Source organism: Salmo trutta, chromosome 14 (genome assembly GCF_901001165.1).
Source record: "Salmo trutta chromosome 14, fSalTru1.1, whole genome shotgun sequence".
NCBI lineage: Eukaryota > Metazoa > Chordata > Actinopteri > Salmoniformes > Salmonidae > Salmo > Salmo trutta.
This window is the reverse complement of record NC_042970.1, coordinates 2453708-2474113: the sequence shown is the minus strand read 5'-3', so window position 1 is coordinate 2474113 and position 20406 is coordinate 2453708. Positions and strand designations below refer to the sequence as shown.

Genomic DNA, 20406 nt, shown 5'->3' with positions numbered 1-20406 from the left:
CCCCAGAACTCCATAACCCCAGAACTCCATAACACCATAACCCCAGAGCCCCATAACTCCATAACCCCAGAACTCCATAACACCATAACACCATAACTCCAGAACCCCAGAACTCCAGAACCCCATAACTCCAGAACCCCATAACTCCAGAACCCCAGAACCCCATAACCCCAGAACCCCATAACCCCAGAACTCCATAACACCAGAACCCCAGAACTCCAGAACCCCATAACTCCAGAACCCCATAACTCCAGAACCCCAGAACCCCATAACCCCATAACCCCAGACTTTGAAACTACAGAGGAGCTTCAGTGCAGTCAATGAAGATCACAACCACAGGGAAAGATTTATTGGAGGAGGTTAATAAGTGTGTGGCAAAGCTGGGACTGTGTTTTGAAAAGTTATCCAGTGTGACCACTGATGGGTGCCCAAACTTGACAGGAAAAAACGTTGGCCTTTTGAAAAGGATACAAGATCAAGTAGCTGAGCTGAACCCAGATCAGAAAAGGATTTTCCTGCATTGCATTATTCATCAGGAAGTGCTCTGGAAATGTGTTCTGAAAATGAGCCATGTTGTGGATACAGTCACTAAAGTGGTAAACTTCATAAGAGCTAAATCTTTAAACCACAGGCAGTTTGTCTCACTGTTGGAAGAGACAGAGCCGGGTCATGCAGATCTCCCCTACCACACAAACGTGAGATGGCTGAGTTTGGGGAAGGTGACTAAAACAGTGTGGGACCTGAAGTCAGAGATTGCAGAGTTTTTCCAAATGAAAGGAAAATATGTGGATTTCCCTCAACTGCAAGATAAAGAATGGTTGGCTGATTTTTCCTTCCCCGTGGACATCATGGCCCTCATGAATGAACTGAATTCCAAATTACAAGGGAAGGGCCTTTTTGCACATCAGATGTACAGCTTTGTCAAAGCCTTCAAGAGAAAATTACTCTTTCCTGAGTGCCAAGTAGAAGACAACAATCTCATCCACCTTCCAACACTACTAGTCTGTTCCCTATCAGATGAGAACAATCTCACCCACCTTCCAACACTACTAGTCTGTTCCCTATCAGATGAGAACAATCTCACCCACCTTCCAACACTACTAGTCTGTTCCCTATCAGATGAGAACAATCTCACCCACCTTCCAACACTACTAGTCTGTTCCCTATCAGATGAGAACAATCTCACCCACCTTCCAACACTACTAGTCTGTTCTCTATCAGATGAGAACAATCTCACCCACCTTCCAACACTACTAGTCTGTTCCCTATCAGATGAGAACAATCTCACCCACCTTCCAACACTACTAGTCTGTTCCCTATCAGATGAGAACAATCTCACCCACCTTCCAACACTACTAGTCTGTTCCCTATCAGATGATCTCACCCACCTCCCAACACTACTAGTCTGTTCCCTATCAGATGAGAACAATCTCACCCACCTTCCAACACTACTAGTCTGTTCCCTATCAGATGAGAACAATCTCACCCACCTTCCAACACTACTAGTCTGTTCCCTATCAGATGACCAGCGGGGAGAAGTATACATCTCTGCTGTGTGCTTTGAACGGTGAGTTTTCTCGTCGTTTTGAGGATTTCAAAGTGTTGGAAAATGACATGCTGTTGGTTTCCTCTCCTTTCACCTTCAATGAGGATAACGCTCCCACTGACCTGCAACTTGAGCTTATCGATCTTCAGTCTGATGCTGGGATTGGAGAACTATTCAAAACAATGTCACTGACGAGGTTCCATGCATCTCTCGATGAACAAAACTTTCCGAAGATTAGGAGTCATGATCAGAAGATGTTTCTACTGTTTGGGTCAATCTATGTACGTAAACAGACATTTTCAGTGATGAAATATTAATTTTTTTAAATGTATTTTACTTCACCTGTAATTAACCAGGTAGGCTAGTAGGCTAACAAGTCAAGGCACAGATGATCTGTTATTCTCTCACCAATCCTGCGCATAGCGACGTCAGAAACTATACCGGACTTCACTGTTCTAGTCAATACCCATCAGACTACCCTGCTCTAGTCAATACCCATCAGACTACACTGCTCTAGTCAATACCCATCAGACTACACTGCTCTAGTCAATACCCATCAGACTACACTGCTCTAGTCAATACCATCAGACTACCCTGCTCTAGTCAATACCCATCAGACTACACTGCTCTAGTCAATACCATCAGACTACCCTGCTCTAGTCAATACCCATCAGACTACACTGCTCTAGTCAATACCCATCAGACTACACTGCTCTAGTCAATACCATCAGACTACCCGGCTCTAGTCAATACCCATCAGACTACACTGCTCTAGTCAATACCCATCAGACTACACTGCTCTAGTCAATACCCATCAGACTACACTGCTCTAGTCAATACCCATCAGACTACACTGCTCTAGTCAATACCCATCAGACTACACTGCTCTAGTCAATACCATCAGACTACACTGCTCTAGTCAATACCATCAGACTACACTGCTCTAGTCAATACCCATCAGACTACACTGCTCTAGTCAATACCATCAGACTACCCTGCTCTAGTCAATACCCATCAGACTACCCTGCTCTAGTCAATACCCATCAGACTACACTGCTCTAGTCAATACCCATCAGACTACCCTGCTCTAGTCAATACCCATCAGACTACACTGCTCTAGTCAATACCATCAGACTACACTGCTCACTGATTGACTAGTTTAAATGTAATGTTGAGCTCTCTCTCTCTCTGTGTTTTTGTGCATAACCCGTTAACAAGGGTTCTCTCCGTGGTGCTGAGTGTACTTTTCCGTCCGTGTAGTTCATTGCATGTTTAATAATGAGAATACCAACCAAAAGGAGAACATGGATGTGGTTTATTTCTGTCATGTTAAATAAGTAGCATATCTGGACGTGATTTACAGTGGATATGTCTGTCAGTCATACACATGATGTATAATCCTGTAATATCATTTTTTATATTATTTTACCTTTATTTAACTAGACAAGTCAGTTAAGAACAAATTCTTATTTTTAATGACGGCCTAGGAACAGTGGGTTAACTGCCTTGTTCAGGGGCAGAAGGACACATTTGTACCTTGTCAGCTCGGGGATTCGATCTAGCAACCTTTCGGTTACTAGTCCAACGCTCTAACCACTAGGCTATGCTGCTGCCCGATTCTGGCCCGCGATGGTAAAAATATTTTCTAATTTGGCCCTCCATGGAAAATAATTACCAGGCGTGCTATAGAACAATGTTGCATATTTCTATAGTATAGAACGATGAACTTCATACTAGAACATTTAAGTCTAAGATTTTCAAGACTAATTTCAAGTCAAAGAACTGACAGGAAAACCTATTTTCTTCAATGTTTTAATAAAAATGTATAACATCAGAAAGACCAACAACAAAACAAAAAAAAAAACGTGAAAAAAAGTAGAAAACCACAAACTCAACTACAAAGTTGTTTTTATCAAAAGATCAAAGAAACATTAATGAGCATGTTGCTCGTGGTCTCCAATATATCTAGAAGCATTGTTAACGATTACTATTCCTAACAACACTGTTCATGTCATCAGCCAGCCAATCAGCTGTGTTCTCTACCAACATTGGCTTCCTACCATGGTGAAACCAGGCTCTCTGGTCAAACACGGCCACCTGGCTGTCGTACCAGGGTACTGCAGTCAGGACCAGCCATTACAGAGTCATCTGAAAGACTCCACTACCTCCACTGAAATCAAAGATGGAGCCAGGGTAGTCGAGTCAAAGACACTGGTTTGTTGTAACGTCTGAGGGACCCTGATGGTGTCCGGTAAGGAGCTGTTTGGCTGTGGAGTCGGCATCAATGGGGGTTCCCCCAGCGGTGAGGGATTTGGTTTGGGCTCTGTGGTAGTGTGTTGGTACAACAGAGGGGTCAGAGAGGTCAGGGGTACAACAGAGGGGTCAGAGGTACAACAGAGGGGTCAGAGAGGTCAGGGGTACAACAGAGGGGTCAGAGAGGTCAGGGGTACAACAGAGGGGTCAGAGAGGTCAGAGTTACAACAGAGGGGTCAGAGTTACAACAGAGGGGTCAGAGAGGTCAGGGGTACAACAGAGGGGTCAGAGAGGTCAGAGTTACAACAGAGGGGTCAGAGGTACAACAGAGGGGTCAGAGGTACAACAGAGGGGTCAGAGGTACAACAGAGGGGTCAGAGAGGTCAGAGGTACAACAGAGGGGTCAGAGGGGTCTCAGTCGGTGGTGGTACGTCTGTACCAGAAGCGGGCCCTGAAGTCATCACTACAGGTCATGAACCCCGGGTTGGTGGGGGAGTGAACGATACAGCGGACGATGTTATTGTGACCCAGGGACAGAAGGTTCTTCCTCTCGGCAGAGCGGGAGTCCCAGCAGCAGAGAGAGATGGTCCTCTCATCAGGCAACAGAACATAGTCCTCCGTGTGGTTGAAAACACCCTGGGTACGGTGCATCTGCCGCCCACTCAGACCAGCGCCTGACGGGACCAAGACACACGGTTACGGGCAAGAACGATTCCACATCAGAGTAACATCGTCCGAACTCAACCAACACCACCCAGGACCTCCTCAGCCTCTCTCCCTGTCTACTCCCCAATAACACACTCATCATAGGGGGAGATAGGTGGGGGTTAAGGCTAGTGTCTGAGGGGGGTTAAGGCTAGTGTCTGAGGGGGGTTAAGGCTAGTGTCTGAGGGGGGTTAAGGCTAGTGACTGAGGGGGGGTTAAGGCTAGTGACTGAGGGGGGGGGGGTTAAGGCTAGTGACTGAGGGGGGGGGGTTAAGGCTAGTGACTGAGGGGGGGGGTTAAGGCTAGTGACTGAGGGGGGGGGGGTTAAGGCTAGTGACTGAGGGGGGTTTAAGGCTAGTGTCTGAGAGGGGGGGGTTAAGGCTAGTGTCTGAGAGGGGGGGTTAAGGCTAGTGTCTGAGAGGGGGGGGTTAAGGCTAGTGTCTGAGAGGGGGGGGTTAAGGCTAGTGTCTGAGAGGGGGGGGTTAAGGCTAGTGTCTGAGAGGGGGGTTAAGGCTAGTGTCTGAGAGGGGGGTTAAGGCTAGTGTCTGAGAGGGGGGTTAAGGCTAGTGTCTGAGAGGGGGGTTAAGGCTAGTGTCTGAGAGGGGTTTAAGGCTAGTGTCTGAGAGAGGGGGTTAAGGCTAGTGTCTGAGAGAGGGGGTTAAGGCTAGTGTCTGAGAGAGGGGGTTAAGGCTAGTGTCCGAGAGGGGGGTTAAGGCTAGTGTCCGAGAGGGGGGTTAAGGCTAGTGTCCGAGAGGGGGGTTAAGGCTAGTGTCCGGGGGGGGGGGGGGGGGGGGGGGAGGGGTTAAGGCTAGTGTCCGGGGGGGGGAGGGGTTAAGGCTAGTGTCCGAGGGGGGGGGGGGTTAAGGCTAGTGTCCGGGGGGGGTTAAGGCTAGTGTCTGTGTCTGGGGGGTTAAGGCTAGTGTCTGGGGGGTTAAGGCTAGTGTCTGGGGGGTTAAGGCTAGTGTCTGGGGGGTTAAGGCTAGTGTCTGGGGGGTTAAGGCTAGTGTCTGGGGGGTTAAGGCTAGTGTCTGGGGGGTTAAGGCTAGTGTCTGGGGGGTTAAGGCTAGTGTCTGGGGGGTTAAGGCTAGTGTCTGGGGGGTTAAGGCTAGTGTCTGGGGGGTTAAGGCTAGTGTCTGGGGGGTTAAGGCTAGTGTCTGAGGGGTTAAGGCTAGTGTCTGAGGGTTAAGGCTAGTGTCTGAGGGTTAAGGCTAGTGTCTGAGGGTTAAGGCTAGTGTCTGAGGGTTAAGGCTAGTGTCTGAGGGTTAAGGCTAGTGTCTGAGGGTTAAGGCTAGTGTCTGAGGGTTAAGGCTAGTGTCTGAGGGTTAAGGCTAGTGTCTGAGGGTTAAGGCTAGTGTCTGAGGGTTAAGGCTAGTGTCTGAGGGTTAAGGCTAGTGTCTGAGGGTTAAGGCTAGTGTCTGAGGGTTAAGGCTAGTGTCTGAGGGTTAAGGCTAGTGTCTGAGGGTTAAGGCTAGTGTCTGGGGGTTAAGGCTAGTGTCTGAGGTTAGGGGGTACCTGTGTATTTGACCAGGGGGCGCCCGGTGGAGATCTCCCACAGTTTGGCGACAGAGTCCTTCCCGGTGGAGAGGACGTACTTGGAGTTCTTGGAGAAGACAGCGGAGCAGACCTCTGCCCCATCATGAGCCTTATCAAACGTCATCACACAGCGGTTAGACACGCCGTCCCACAGCTTGATACTGCCGTCCTTACTGCACGTCACGTAGCTGGAGACACAGAATAACACAGGGTTAAGGTCATGGGTCAGGGTCTGAGCCAGTCTAGTGAAGCCACCTGTTGGCACTGTCAGGGTTAAGGTCAGGGACTGAGCCAGTCTAGTGAAGCCACCTGTTGGCACTGTCAGGGTTAAGGTCAGGGGTCAGGGACCTGAGGGCTGTGGCAGTCTTGATGTTCTGTGAGCTGGTTAATGCCGGTCTCCCGGTAACAGCAGCAGACTGCCGGTCTCCCGGTAACAGCAGCAGACTGCCGGTCTCCCGGTAACAGCAGCAGACTGCCGGTCTCCCGGTAACAGCAGCAGACTGCCGGTCTCCCGGTAACAGCAGCAGACTGCCGGTCTCCCGGTAACACCAGCAGACTGCCGGTCTCCCGGTAACACCAGCAGACTGCCGGACTCCCGGTAATTGCCCGTTAATTAACATAAACATGCTGATCTCTCCTCCATTCAAGCTGCTGCACCTTTGGATCATCTACATTTTAAAGTATAATAAATCACCCGATTAAACACCATCACAATAAACTCATTGTTTATTTTAGGTCTAAAGAAAAACTATATGAAGAAAATGTATTTCAGAACAACAGAATATGAGTTGGCGTACTTTGTGTTATCTGGCTATGATATGCAAATTAATTACTTAAAAATCATACAATGTGATTTTCTGGATGTTTTAGATTCCGTCTCTCACAGTTGAAGTGTACCTCTGATATAAATGACAGACCTCTACATGCTTAGTAAGTAGGAAAACCTGCAACATCGGCAGTGTATCAAATACTTGTTCTACACACTGTACCTGTCAGCAACGGCTGTGTCTGAAATAGCAGAATCCACTAATTTGAAGGGGTGTCCACATACTCCTGTAATGATGAATAGCTCATCATGATGAACAGCTCTGTTCCTCAGGCTGGTCTCTCATCCAGTGATCATATTTTCAGTATTCAGACTATTCTTAGTTTAATCTGGTCTTTGCTAATATGTTAAATGTTTAGATTTAGAATGGTCTGTTATGAAACGGACAGGAACAAGGGCAGTGGAACGTCATATGCACCAGACCAGTGGTTCCCAAACCTTTTTATAGTCCTGTACCCCCTCAAACATTCACCCTCCAGCCGTACCCCTTCAAACATTCACCCTCCAGCCGTACCCCTTCAAACATTCACCCTCCAGCCGTACCCCTTCAAACATTCACCCTCCAGCCGTACCCCTTCAAACATTCACCCTCCAGCTGTACCCCTTCAAACATTCACCCTCCAGCCGTACCCCTTCAAACATTCAACCTCCAGCTGTACCCCCTCAAACATTCAACCTCCAGCCGTACCCCTTCAAACATTCACCCTCCAGCTGTACCCCTTCAAACATTCAACCTCCAGCCGTACCCCTTCAAACATTCACCCTCCAGCCGTACCCCTTCAAACATTCAACCTCCAGCCGTACCCCCTCTAGCACCAGGCTCAGTGCACTCTCAAATATTGTTTATTGCCGTCATTGTAAGCCTGTCTCACACACACTATACGATACATTTATTAAACATAAGAATTAGTGAATGTTTGTCACAACCCGGCTCGTGGGAAGTGACAAAGAGCTCTTATTGGACCACGGCACAAATAATAATATAATAATAATTATTAATAATCATGCTATAAATTTAACCATCTTACATATAAAACCTTATTTCTTCATTAAAAATTGTGAATAACTCACCACAGGTTAATGAAGGGTGTGCTTGAAAGGATGCACATAACTCTGCAATGTTGGGTTGTATTGGAGAGTCTGTCTTAAATCATTTCCCACACACAGTCTGTGCCTGTATTTAGTTTCCATGCTAGTGAGGGCCGAGAATCCACTCTCACATAGGTACGTGGTTGCAAAGGGCATCAGTGTCTTAACAGTGCGATTTGCCAAGGCAGGATACTCTGAGCGCAGCCCAATCCAGAAATCTGGCATCTGGCTTCTGATTAAAAAACATCACCCAGATGGGCCAGTCGTGTGAGAAACTCGTCATCATGCAAGCAGTCAGACAAGTGAAAATTATGGTCAGTAAAGAAAAGTTTAAGCTCGTCTCTCAATTCAAAAAAAACGTGTCAATAATTTGCCCCTTGATAACCAGCGCACTTCTGTATGTTGTAAAAGTGTTACATGGTCGCTGCCCATATCATTGCATAATGCAGTAAATACATGAGAGTTCAGGGGCCTTTTGCTTTAACAAAGTTAACCATTTTCACTGTAGTGTCCAAAACGTCTTTCAAGCTGTCAGGCATTCCCTTGGCAGCAAGAGCCTCTCGGTGGATGTTGCAGTGTACCCAAGTGGCGTCGGGAGCAACTGCTTGCAGGCGCATTACCACTCCACTATGTCTCCCTGTCATGGCTTTTGCTCCATCAGTACAGATACCAACACATCTTGACCACCAAAGTCCATTTGATGTCACAAAGCTGTCCGGTACTTTAAAAATATCCTCTTCTGTCATCCTGGTTTCCAGTGGTTTGCAGAAGAGGAAGTCTTCCTTAATTGACCCCCCGTAAACGTAACGGACATATACCAGGAGCTGTGCCAGGCCCGCCACGTCTGTTGACTCATCCAGCTATAATGCATAAAATTCACTGGCTTGTATGCGAAGCAGTAATTGTTTCAAAACATCTCCTGCCATGTCACTGACGCCTTGTGAAACAGTGTTGTTTGAAGGCGTTGTCTGTTTTGGCCTTTTCCCCCAGCATTGTCCCAGCCATATCCACGGCAGCAGGAAGAATTAAGTCCTCCACAATAGTATGGAGCTTGCCTGTCCTCGCCACTCGGTAGCTCACCATATAAGACTCTTGTAGCCCCTTCTTATTAATGGGATCTGTTGCTTTATACATGTCTTACTACTCCAAAGTCGTCGTTATTCTCGCTCCAAAATCTCCCGTGGCTTATTTTTCAAATGGTCATATTTCGTTTCTAAATGTCTGCGCAAGAGCGAAGGTTTCCCGTGAGAGAGTAACGGTTAATGTGATTGGATGTTAATTATTTCACTAGGCTTCCTGTATTTGACATCGTGTTGTTATTTTGCTGAACACTAGATGGTTTAATTTTATATTTGGCAGTGAAACGAGGCGACTCAGGCGAAAGGAAAAACCCTCACCCAAATGTACAGCCCCGTTGGAAAATATAAAGGGACTGTGAACAGTTTTTATTTGTCGTACCCCCGATACCGGCAGTATGGGAATACCTGGTCTAGAGGGGTTAAAGGTCAGGGCTACCTGTTAGCATTAGGGTTGTAGTTAACCACTGATGGTGTCAGTATGCTGGTCTAGAGGGGTTAAAGGTCAGGGCTACCTGTTAGCATTAGGGTTGTAATTGACTCCACTGATGGTATCAGTATGCTGGTCTAGAGGGGTTAAAGGTCAGGGCTACCTGTTAGCATTAGGGTTGTAATTGACTCCACTGATGGTGTCAGTATGCTGGTCTAGAGGGGTTAAAGGTCAGGGCTACCTGTTAGCATTAGGGTTGTAATTGACTCCACTGATGGTATCAGTATGCTGGTCTAGAGGGGTTAAAGGTCAGGGCTACCTGTTAGCATTAGGGTTGTAATTGACTCCACTGATGGTGTCAGTATGCTGGTCTAGAGGATTGCAGGAGACGAAGCATTGGAAGGTGTTAACGTCGTAGAGGCGGAGGGTCGGGTGCTGCGTCCCCACCAATAGGAAGTCTCCTGACGGGTGGAAGGAGATGGCCCGCAGCATCTCCGCTTCCTGCGGAGAGCAGACACACAGACACACACTACTGTTAGTATATCTAATCCAGGGATGCTAACTGCTGTGCCCAAAAAGGTGACAATTATATTATTACTTTTCAGAGCAGCGTTGTCACAATACCAACATTTTACTAACTATGTGATACAAGGCCAATTCTCACCAAGTAGTATGCTGATACCACGGATTTGCCCCGCCAGCCCAGCACACCTGTTCCCGTTTTCTATTGGTTCTGCCCAGACCCCTGATATCTCTACTCAACACAACACATTAAATGTAACTTCCTGTTTTCTATAGGTTCTGCCCAAACCCCTGATATCTCTACTCAACACAACACATTAAATGTAACTTCCTGTTTTCTATAGGTTCTGCCCAAACCCCTGATATCTCTACTCAACACAACACATTAAATGTAACTTCCTGTTTTCTATAGGTTCTGCCCAAACCCCTGATATCTCTACTCAACACAACACATTAAATGTAACTTCCTGTTTTCTATAGGTTCTGCCCAAACCCCTGATATCTCTACTCAACACAACACAACACATTAAATGTAACTTCCTGTTTTCTATAGGTTCTGCCCAAACCCCTGATATCTCTACTCAATACAACACATTAAATGTAACTTCCTGTTTTCTATAGGTTCTGCCCAAACCCCTGATATCTCTACTCAATACAAAACATTAAATGTAACTTCCTGTTTTCTATAGGTTCTGCCCACCCCCCAGCTCCCATCACTGTCTACACAAACAGACAATCTGAGAGAGAGAGGTTTAAAACAGACATAATCTGTCTTTTTTAAACCTCCTCTCAGATTGTCAGTTTTAAACCTCCATCTCCTCTCAGATTGTGTATCTTTTAAACCTCCATCTCCTCTCAGATTGTCAGTTTTAAACCTCCATCTCCTCTCAGATTGAGGTTTAAAACAGATACAATCTGAGAGGAGATAACATTGTTACCCGTCTAAAGGCCCCGCCTCCGTTGTTACCCGTCTAAAGGCCCCGCCTCCGTTGTTACCCGTCTAAAGGACCCGCCTCCGTTGTTACCCGTCTAAAGGACCCGCCTCCGTTGTTACCCGTCTAAAGGCCCGCCTCCGTTGTTACCCGTCTAAAGGCCCTGCCTCCGTTGTTACCCGTCTAAAGGCCCCGCCTCCGTTGTTACCTGTACATGTTTGAAGGCTCTCTTGGCAGAGGGCTTGGAGTAGTCAAACAGTTTGAGGGTGTAGTCACGTGACCCCGAAGCCAGGATCTGTTCCGTGGGGTGGAACGCCAGACACGTGACCTCATCCACGTGGTCGTACAGTGTTCTGATCACAGGGTGGTTCTCCATGTTCTGCTGGGCCGTCTCATTCATCATCACCTAGAACACACAGGAACATTCCTACATCAGAATGTCTTTCAGAACGTTCTGATCACCTAGGTCTTATTAAAACAAGTAAACAGGTGTTCTTAATAGACAAATACAGGTAGGTCTCTCTCGTAGTGTTGCATGGAATACCAAAACGTCTGTATTCCTCCCCCCCGGTGCAAAAAAAACAACATTCCAGTGCTATAATTTGTTACATTCGGTCCACCTGTCAAATGTCTCACGTGATTGAGAGGTTCAAGTCTGTCGATCATAGCAGCCCCTTTATAGAACGAAGAGCAGTGCCTGCTCCACTTCCTCATTCATTACCATCTGTCTGGCTGCATTATCTCCCCGCTCATGTTGAACACAAGTTAACCTACTTGAATAATGCAACACGGCATGTGAAGATGTTCAAACTGTTAGCAAAACAATGTCCATACAGGCTACAACACTTTACAATGCAAGACCATAGCGGTATCTTCCAGCTTTAAATGTAGGCTAACTTTCCATGCTAGTCCACAGCTGAATTCACCACCCTAGTACATTGTTTGTGATATGGAAACCATAAGGCAGTATATGCTGATTTCAAAGATGACTGTCACTAAAAACTCTTCCTTTGCCTCCAGTCTGGTTTCCGCTAGATTCCACAGCTACAAAGTCAGATTATACAGCCACATTCTGCCTCCCAGATGACATCACTAATTTCTTAAAGAGCCAACCACACTTAAAAAAAAAGAGATTGCTTCTTCTATGCAAATGTTGAGAAGTACAATAAAATTATATGTCCTCAGATTTACCATTCAAATAAATGATTACCATTGTTGTTTTGTGGTTAGATTGGTAAAAAAACTAAATCAAATTGACTGTATAATTCATTCAACTAATGCATACATGGCTGTCTAAAATGTTTTTCATACAAATGTTCAAATGATATTGAACTCAAAAAGATGGCCAAAGATTGATCAGAGCAGTAGCTGAGTGTGTCTGGATCAAGTGCCATTCTGTGACTTTGGCTAATAGGCCTTTTTTTGTGGTATCGAGTATTGTAATACTAAACCTGGTATCGAAGTCAAAATTCTGGTATCGTGACAACACTACCCTCTCTGTTTCGTCCCCGATCGCTTCTGTTTAGTTGCTAGTGAATAAAACCAAGGCTCTGGTCAAAAGTAGTGTGCTACACAGGGAATAGGATACAATGCCATCCCTCTGTCTCACCTCTATGGGCATGGCACTCTTGGCCAGCATCCGTTCTGTGTCCAGGACTTTGATGGAGGCGTCTGCAGAGCCCGTAGCAATGAGCTGCCCGTCCCGGCTATAAGTGGCCACGCGACACGGACCCTTATGAGACGTCACGTAACAAGTCTCGTACTCAGACGCCTCGGGGGACATGGACTGGACGTCAGCGTCAAACTCCAGGTCGATGCCAACGCCTGGTGCCACTGTGTCAGACCGGCCGATGGCATACTGCACAGCACTGTCATCATTCTCCATGCCTGGGGGTGAATGGAGCAATACAGTTGATTAAAACAGTGACATAACACTACAGACATTTAGTTCGCAAACTACACTGTCGCCATTCGCAATGTCTTGGGACGACGGGATGGAAGAAACAGCGGAGCAGTACAGTGCCAAAACAACGACACTGCAGACATGTAGGTACCATTCTCATATGAGCTAGTCCACTACCCACTCACCTATCTTGGCCAGCTGCATGAGGTTCTCTGAGGGCGACACGACGCTCTGTGGCTTCACCTCTGTGATGAGGTTGTTGGCGATGTTGGTGTAACCGTCATACAGCAACTGGCTGATGATCAGCCGGTACAGGTGCTGCCGGTCCCGCAGCGTCGGTTTGGGACGATACATCTCCGCTCAGGCTTCTTCAACGAACTTGGCTGAAATCGATCAAACCATGGTCATCATTATTTGCTATAAATCAAAAAACGTTTTTTTATTATGGACTCTTAACTTCTATAACATCAACTATCATGCGAATACTATGGAAGCCCACTTGTGGCTGGTTAACTAGCGGTAACTAACGTTAGCATACCAACGGGACCTACAATGCAAAATAGCTACTGTAGCTAGCTACAACAAAACCATTCGTAACATTCACATTACAAACATAAATCGTAGGCCGTACAAACGGTTAACAAGCACCTTATGTTTGCAATAATAACCACCCGAGTTTAGGGAAGAAAAATCAAATAAGTTCAATGAATGCATTTTCATTTAACGTTATCTACTGCTAGCTAGCTAGCACAACATTGTGCAAGCAACGACTGCACCAAACGAGTTAAAACTTAGTTTTATTGAGTGCGATTATGTATAACACAACAGAAATATCAAGAAAATATATCAAAACTTAAAGAAACGTTAGCTACATACATAAAACCTTTCAAATGTTGCAAAAATACCTTTGCCTTGGTTCAAAGAGGCGCTTGGGGGTTACAAAGCATGCGCTGCGTAACTACGTCACATCTATGCGTCGGTACGTAACGGGGCGTGTATTTTGACCACAGAAATGAATATAACGTCACATCTATGCGTCAGTACGTAACAAGGCGTGTGTTTTGGCCATATAAATGAATAGAACGTCCTTAGAAGCTCTGACCCTGGCTGGTACACTCAAAATGGCTGCCTGGTATTTTTTATTTTTTTATTTTTATTAACAGTAACATGCAAAACATAAACATAACAGCCAGAGGGATTCCAAAAAAATGAGAAAAAAATTAAATAAAACAATTCCACATTATATCAAATCAAATATCAAATCAAATACAGACATATAGCGTATACATTTTTTTGACATTTTGTTTTGTATACGTTTTAAAGACTCTAAATAGTTTTCCACATCAGATAAAAAAATTAAGAAAAGGGGCTTTTTCTTCATAAATGTTGATTTGTGTATGAAACATTTTCCTAATAAAATAAAGAGATTTATGACATACTCACGTTCAATTGTGGAATCAATGTAGTAAAATAATATGTCAAACTTAGACATTTCAATGGTTGTATGCAATTTGAGGCCAAGATATAGTTTTACATCAGTCCAGAACACTTCACTATATAAACAATGACAGAATAAGTGTTCAATAGATTCAGTTTCTAGTTCCCAAAAACTGCATTCACTGGTAACATCAGGTAAATATTTAGAAATCAAACTATTACACGGATAGAATCTATGGACAATCTTAAAGGAGATCTCCTTTACTTTATTGGTCACCATAACTTTGTGTGGAGTGAGCCAAGCACGGCGCCAGTTTACATCAAGCGATGAAGCCCAACAAAATATCGCAGAGGGAATAGACTTCCTGTAGAAAATATCCCTTAATAAACGATTGTTGAATTTCGTATCTAGTAGACCAATGCCATTCAACTGAATATCGCTTACAATCGGAGATATTCCAAAATATGTATTATTCTGAAGTAAAGTTTTTATCCCACTAGGTATAGCTTTAATAACAGCGTCATTGTAACGGCAGCCGTAGTGAATGGACCAAGGCGCAGCGGGTTGAGTGCTCATTTTATAAACTTTATTGAATTACTGACAAAACAAGAACACAAACAAACAGTGTTGTATGCTAACACATAGCAGTACAACCACAACCTCCCACAACTCCCAAAAACAAACATACTCCTAATTATAGGACCTTCAATCAGAGGCAACGATACACAGCTGCCTCCAATTGAAGGCCCCAATCCCAATTAACTAAATATAGAATTAAACACCCTAGAATAGACGTAGAACTATACAACATAGAACTAAACCAAAAACCCCGGAATACATAAATCAAACGCCCCTCTACATAAACACACACCCAAAACCATATAAAACAAATACCCCCTGCCACGTCCTGACCAAACTATAATAACAAATAATCCCTTTACTGGTCAGGACGTGATAGTCATATTCCTTGCTTGAAACCTGCCTGGTATTGTGTTGCAATACTTTCCATGGTATTTTGGAATGTTCTATCAACTGATGCTGTATTTACATGGTAATGTAGAATGTTCATTCAAATGATGCTAACTGATGGCTCATGCAATGAAATTTATGTTTGAAAATATCAATTGAGTTAACTCATCAAATCACACAGGACAGTTTGAAGGGTGCACTTCCTGTTTTTACTTTCTTGCATGGGTACACTCAAAATGGCTGCCAGTCCACCCATTATGCCGTCACTGACTTGAATGGAGACGCCATTTCTATTCATTCTTATTTCTGTTTTTGCAGTGTTCCAAACAACTGGCAACTCAGGAAAAAAAACATCAGCCATCTCCAACTGGGAAAAATAGTTTTGAACGGTCATCCAACTTGGAGTTCCAAGTCGGAAACTCGGGCATCTTTCTAGCGCTCCAACTTTCCGACCTGAAGATCACTGACGTCATGATTTGACCTCAGGTTTTTTCAGAGTTCCCAGTTGTCTTGAAAGCACCATTTGTTCCCGAGCTTCCCCAGGTAACACGAATGTCTGGTCCACATTTGGCCTGATTCAGGCATGCCAGATCTAAATCTGCTGGCCTGGGTCTGGCAGCCGGATCCGGCCTGAGTCCGAATTGAATGACGGTACAGACTAGGCCCGATCTGGCAGCCTGAAAGGAGACAGAATTGGCCCAGCCATGGCCTAAATCCACTCGATTCTATATTAAATGTAAGAAGTAAATTTATATTAAATGTAAGTAGTAATATTTTATTAAATGTAGGTAGTCATATTTATATTAAATATAAGTAGTCATATTTATATTAAATATAAGTAGTCATATTTATATTAAAATGTAGGTAGTAATATTGCAGCTATCAACTGAACTATGAATGAACATAAACATGAAAAAGACACTCATTTTAAAACTTTGACTTAAATAGATGAAGTTGACTTTCTGTGGGTGTCATCCCTCCACAGGCGCTATCTGTGTACAGTAGCATGGATGTATCAAAATAAATGTCACTAGAAAACAGCTTAAACAAATGCAGCTACTTTAATTTTATTCTATACGCAGAGTTGACACAACTATGTTAGCCATAGTTGACGAGCTAGCTAGCAAGGGATCAGAACATTGCCAGCCTGCCTAGCAATCAAATAAATAGAATGAACAACAAGTCCGCTTCTCTAGCAAACCAAACCGATACAACTAACAACCAGGTATAGTGGAATGATGAAATAGTATACATTTTACCAGTAAATGTGTGACTGTTTTCTTTGGCAACGGTGGTATAAGATAAACCCCTCCGTTCTGTTCATTATCTGCAACTAATAAACACGGAACCAAGTCGTCCATTATTTCCAGATAATGTACAAAGCGTCAGTGTTTATCCTTTACATGTATGTAAATGTATCTACAGTCATTAAAACTCATCTTTCAACCACTCCACAAATGTCTTGTTAACAAACTAAAGTTTTGGCAAGTCGGTTAGGACATCTACTTTGTGCATGACACAAGTAATTTTTCCAACAATTGTTTACAGACGGATTATTTCACTTATAAGTTTACAGAAGTTTACATACACTAAGTAGACTGTGCCTTTAAATAGCTTGGAAAATTCCAGGAAATGATGTAATGGCTTTAGAAGCTTCTGATAGGCAAATTGACATAATTTGAGTCAATTGGAGGTGTACCTGTGGACGTATTTCAAAGCCTACCTCCAAACTCAGTGCCTCTTTGCTTGACATTATGGGAAAATCAAAAGAAATCAGCCAAGACCTCAGAAAAAAATTGTAGACCTCCACAAGTCTGGTTCATCCTTGAGAGCAATTTCCAAACGCCTGAAGGTACCACGTTCATCTGTACAAACAATAGTACGCAAGTATAAACACCATGGGACCACGTAGCCGTCATACCGCTCAGGAAGGAGACGCGTTCTGTCTCCTTGAGATGAACGTACTTTGAGGTGGAAAGTCAAATCAATCCCAGAACAACAGCAAAGGATCTTGTGAAGATGCTGGAGGAAACAGGTACAAAAGTATCTATATCCACAGTAAAACGAGTCCTATATCGACATAACCTGAAAGGCCGCTCAGCAAGGAAGAAGCCACTGCTCCAAAACCGCCATAAAAAAGCCAGACTACGGTTTGCAACTGCACATGGGGACAAAGATCATACTTTTTGGAGAAATGTCCTCTGGTCTGATGAAACAAAAATAGAACTGCTTGGCCATAATGACCATCATTTTGTTTGGAGGAAAAAGTGGGAGGCTTGCAAGCCGAAGAACACCATCCCAACCGTAAAGCACGGGGGTGGCAGCATCATGTTGTGGCACTTCACAAAATAGATGGCATCATGAGGATGGAAAATTATGTGGATATATTGAAGCAACATCTCAAGAAATCAGTCAGGAAGTTAAAGCTTGGTCGCAAATGTGTCTTCCAAATGGACAATGACCCCAAGCATGCTTCCAAAGTTGTGGCAAAATGGCTTAAGGACAAGAAAGTCAAGGTATTGTAGTGGCTATCACAAAGCCCTGTCCTCAATCCTATAGAACAATTGTGGGCAGAACTGAAAAAGCGTGTGCGAGCAAGGAGGCCTACAAACCTGATTCAGTTACACCAGCTCCGTCAGGATTACTTTATCCTATCCCAGGTATTCCTTAAAGAGGTGGGGTTTCAGGTGTCTCCGGAAGGTGGTGCTTGACTCCGCTGTCCTGGCGTCGTGAGGGAGCTTGTTCCACCATTGGGGTGCCAGAGCAGCAAACAGTTTTGACTGGGCTGAGCAGGAACTGTGCTTCCGCAGAGGTAGGGAGGCGAGCAGGCCAGAGGTGGATGAACGCAGTGCCCTTCTTTGGGTGTAGGGACTGATCAGAGCCTGAAGGTGCGGAGGTGCCGTTCCCCTCACAGCTCCGTAGGCAAGCACCATGGTCTTGTAGCAGATGTGAGCTTCAACTGGAAGCCAGTGGAGTGTGCGGAGGAGCGGGGTGACGTGAGAGAACTTGGGAAGGTTGAACACCAGACGGGCTGCGGCGTTCTGGATGAGTTGTAGGGGTTTAATGGCGCAGGCAGGGAGCCCCGCCAACATCGAGTTGCAGTAATCCAGACGGGAGATGACAAGTGCCTGGATTAGGACCTGTGCCGCTTCCTGTGTGAGGCAGGGTTGTACTCTGCGAATGTTGTAGAGCATGAACCTACAGGATCGGGTCACCACCTTGATGTTAGCGGAGAACGACAGGGTGTTGTCCAGGGTCACGCCATGGCTCTTAGCACTCTGGGAGGAGGACACAATGGAGTTGTCAACCGTGATGGCGAGATCATGGAACGGGCAGTCCTTCCCCGGGAGGAAGAGCATCTCCGTCTTGCCGAGGTTCAGCTTGAGGTGGTGATCCGTCATACACACTGATATGTCTGCCAGACATGCAGAGATGTGATTTGCCACCTGGTTATCAGAAGGGGGAAAGGAGAAGATTAGTTGTGTGTCGTCTGCGTAGCAATGATAGGAGAGACCATGTGAGGATATGACAGAGCCAAGTGACTTGGTGTATAGCGAGAATAGGAGAGGGCCTAGAACAGAGCCCTGGGGGACACCAGTGGTGAGAGCACGTGGTGCGGAGACAGATTCTCGCCACGCCACCTGGTAGGAGCGACCTGTCAGGTAGGACGCAATCCAAGCGTGGGCCGCGCCGGAGATGCCCAACTCGGAGAGGGTGGAGAGGAGGATCTGGTGGTTCACAGTATCAAAGGCAGCAGATAGGTCTAGAATGATGAGAGCAGAGGAGAGAGTTAGCTTTAGCAGTGCGGAGAGCCTCCGTGACACAGAGAAGAGCAGTCTCAGTTGAATGACCAGTCTTGAAACCTGACTGATTTGGATCAAGAAGGTCATTCTGAGAGAGATAGCAAGAGAGCTGGCCAAGGACGGCACGTTCAAGAGTTTTGGAGAGAAAAGAAAGAAGGGATACTAGTCTGTAGTTGTTGACATCGGAGGGATCGAGTGTAGGTTTTTTCAGAAGGGGTGCAACTCTCGCTCTCTTGAAGATGGAAGGGACGTAGCCAGCGGTCAAGGATGAGTTGATGAGCGAGGTGAGGTAAGGGAGAAGGTCTCCGGAAATGGTCTGGAGAAGAGAGGAGGGGATAGGGTCAAGCGGGCAGGTTGTTGGGCGGCCGGCCGTCACAAGACGCGAGATTTCATCTGGAGAGAGGGGGGAGAAAGAGGTCAAAGCACAGGGTAGGGCAGTGTGAGCAGGACCAGCGGTGTCGTTTGACTTAACAAATGAGGATTGGATGTCGTCGACCTTCTTTTCAAAATGGTTGACGAAGTCATCCGCAGAGAGGGAGGACGAGGAGGATTTAGGAGGGAGGAGAAGGTGGAAAAGAGCTTCCTAGGGTTAGAGGCAGATGCTTGGAATTTAGAGTGGTAGAAAGTGGCTTTAGCAGCAGAAACAGAAGAGGAAAATGTAGAGAGGAGGGAGTGAAAGGATGCCAGGTCCGCAGGGAGGCGAGTTTTCCTCCATTTCCGCTCGGCTGCCCGGAGCCCTGTTCTGTGAGCTCGCAATGAGTCGTCGAGCCACGGAGCAGGAGGGGAGGACTGAGCCGGCCTGGAGGATAGGGGACATAGAGAGTCAAAGGATGCAGAAAGGGAGGAGAGGAGGGTTGAGGAGGCAGATTCAGGAGATAGGTTGGAGAAGGTTTGAGCAGAGGGAAGAGATGATAGGATGGAAGAGGAGAGAGTAGCGGGAGAGAGAGAGCGAAGGTTGCGATGGCGCAATACCATCCGATTAGGGGCAGAGTGAGAAGTGTTAGAGGAGAGTGAGAGGGAAAAGGATACAAGGTAGTGGTCGGAGACTTGGAGGGGAGTTGCAATGAGATTAGTAGAAGAACAGCATCTAGTGAAGATGAGGTCAAGCGTATTGCCTGCCTTGTGAGTAGGGGGGGAAGGTGAGAGGGTGAGGTCAAAAGAGGAGAGGAGTGGAAAGAAGGAGGCAGAGAGGAATGAGTCAAAGGTAGACGTGGGGAGGTTAAAGTCACCCAGAACTGTGAGAGGTGAGCCATCCTCAGGAAAGGAACTTATCAAGGCGTCAAGCTCATTGATGAACTCTCCAAGGAAACCTGGAGGGCAATAAATGATAAGGATGTTAACTTCTTGGGGCTAGGGGGCAGTATTTACACGGCCGGATAAA

General features: G+C 45.6%; 1 protein-coding gene across 1 annotated transcript; it reads right to left on the bottom strand.

Annotated features, from left to right (window-relative positions):
* Positions 1–4046: 4046 nt before the first annotated feature.
* Positions 4047–13801, bottom strand: LOC115207234 (cleavage stimulation factor, 3' pre-RNA, subunit 1). The gene is made up of 7 exons (XM_029774207.1): positions 13721–13801; positions 13001–13198; positions 12522–12799; positions 11121–11318; positions 9778–9959; positions 6017–6225; positions 4047–4473 (listed from the first exon to the last, which is right to left on the bottom strand). The coding sequence occupies exons 2-7, from the start codon at positions 13167–13169 to the stop codon at positions 4214–4216; spliced, it is 1296 nt and encodes a 431-aa protein (XP_029630067.1). The 5' UTR covers positions 13170–13198; positions 13721–13801; the 3' UTR covers positions 4047–4213.
* Between the last annotated feature and the right edge of the window lie 6605 nt (positions 13802–20406).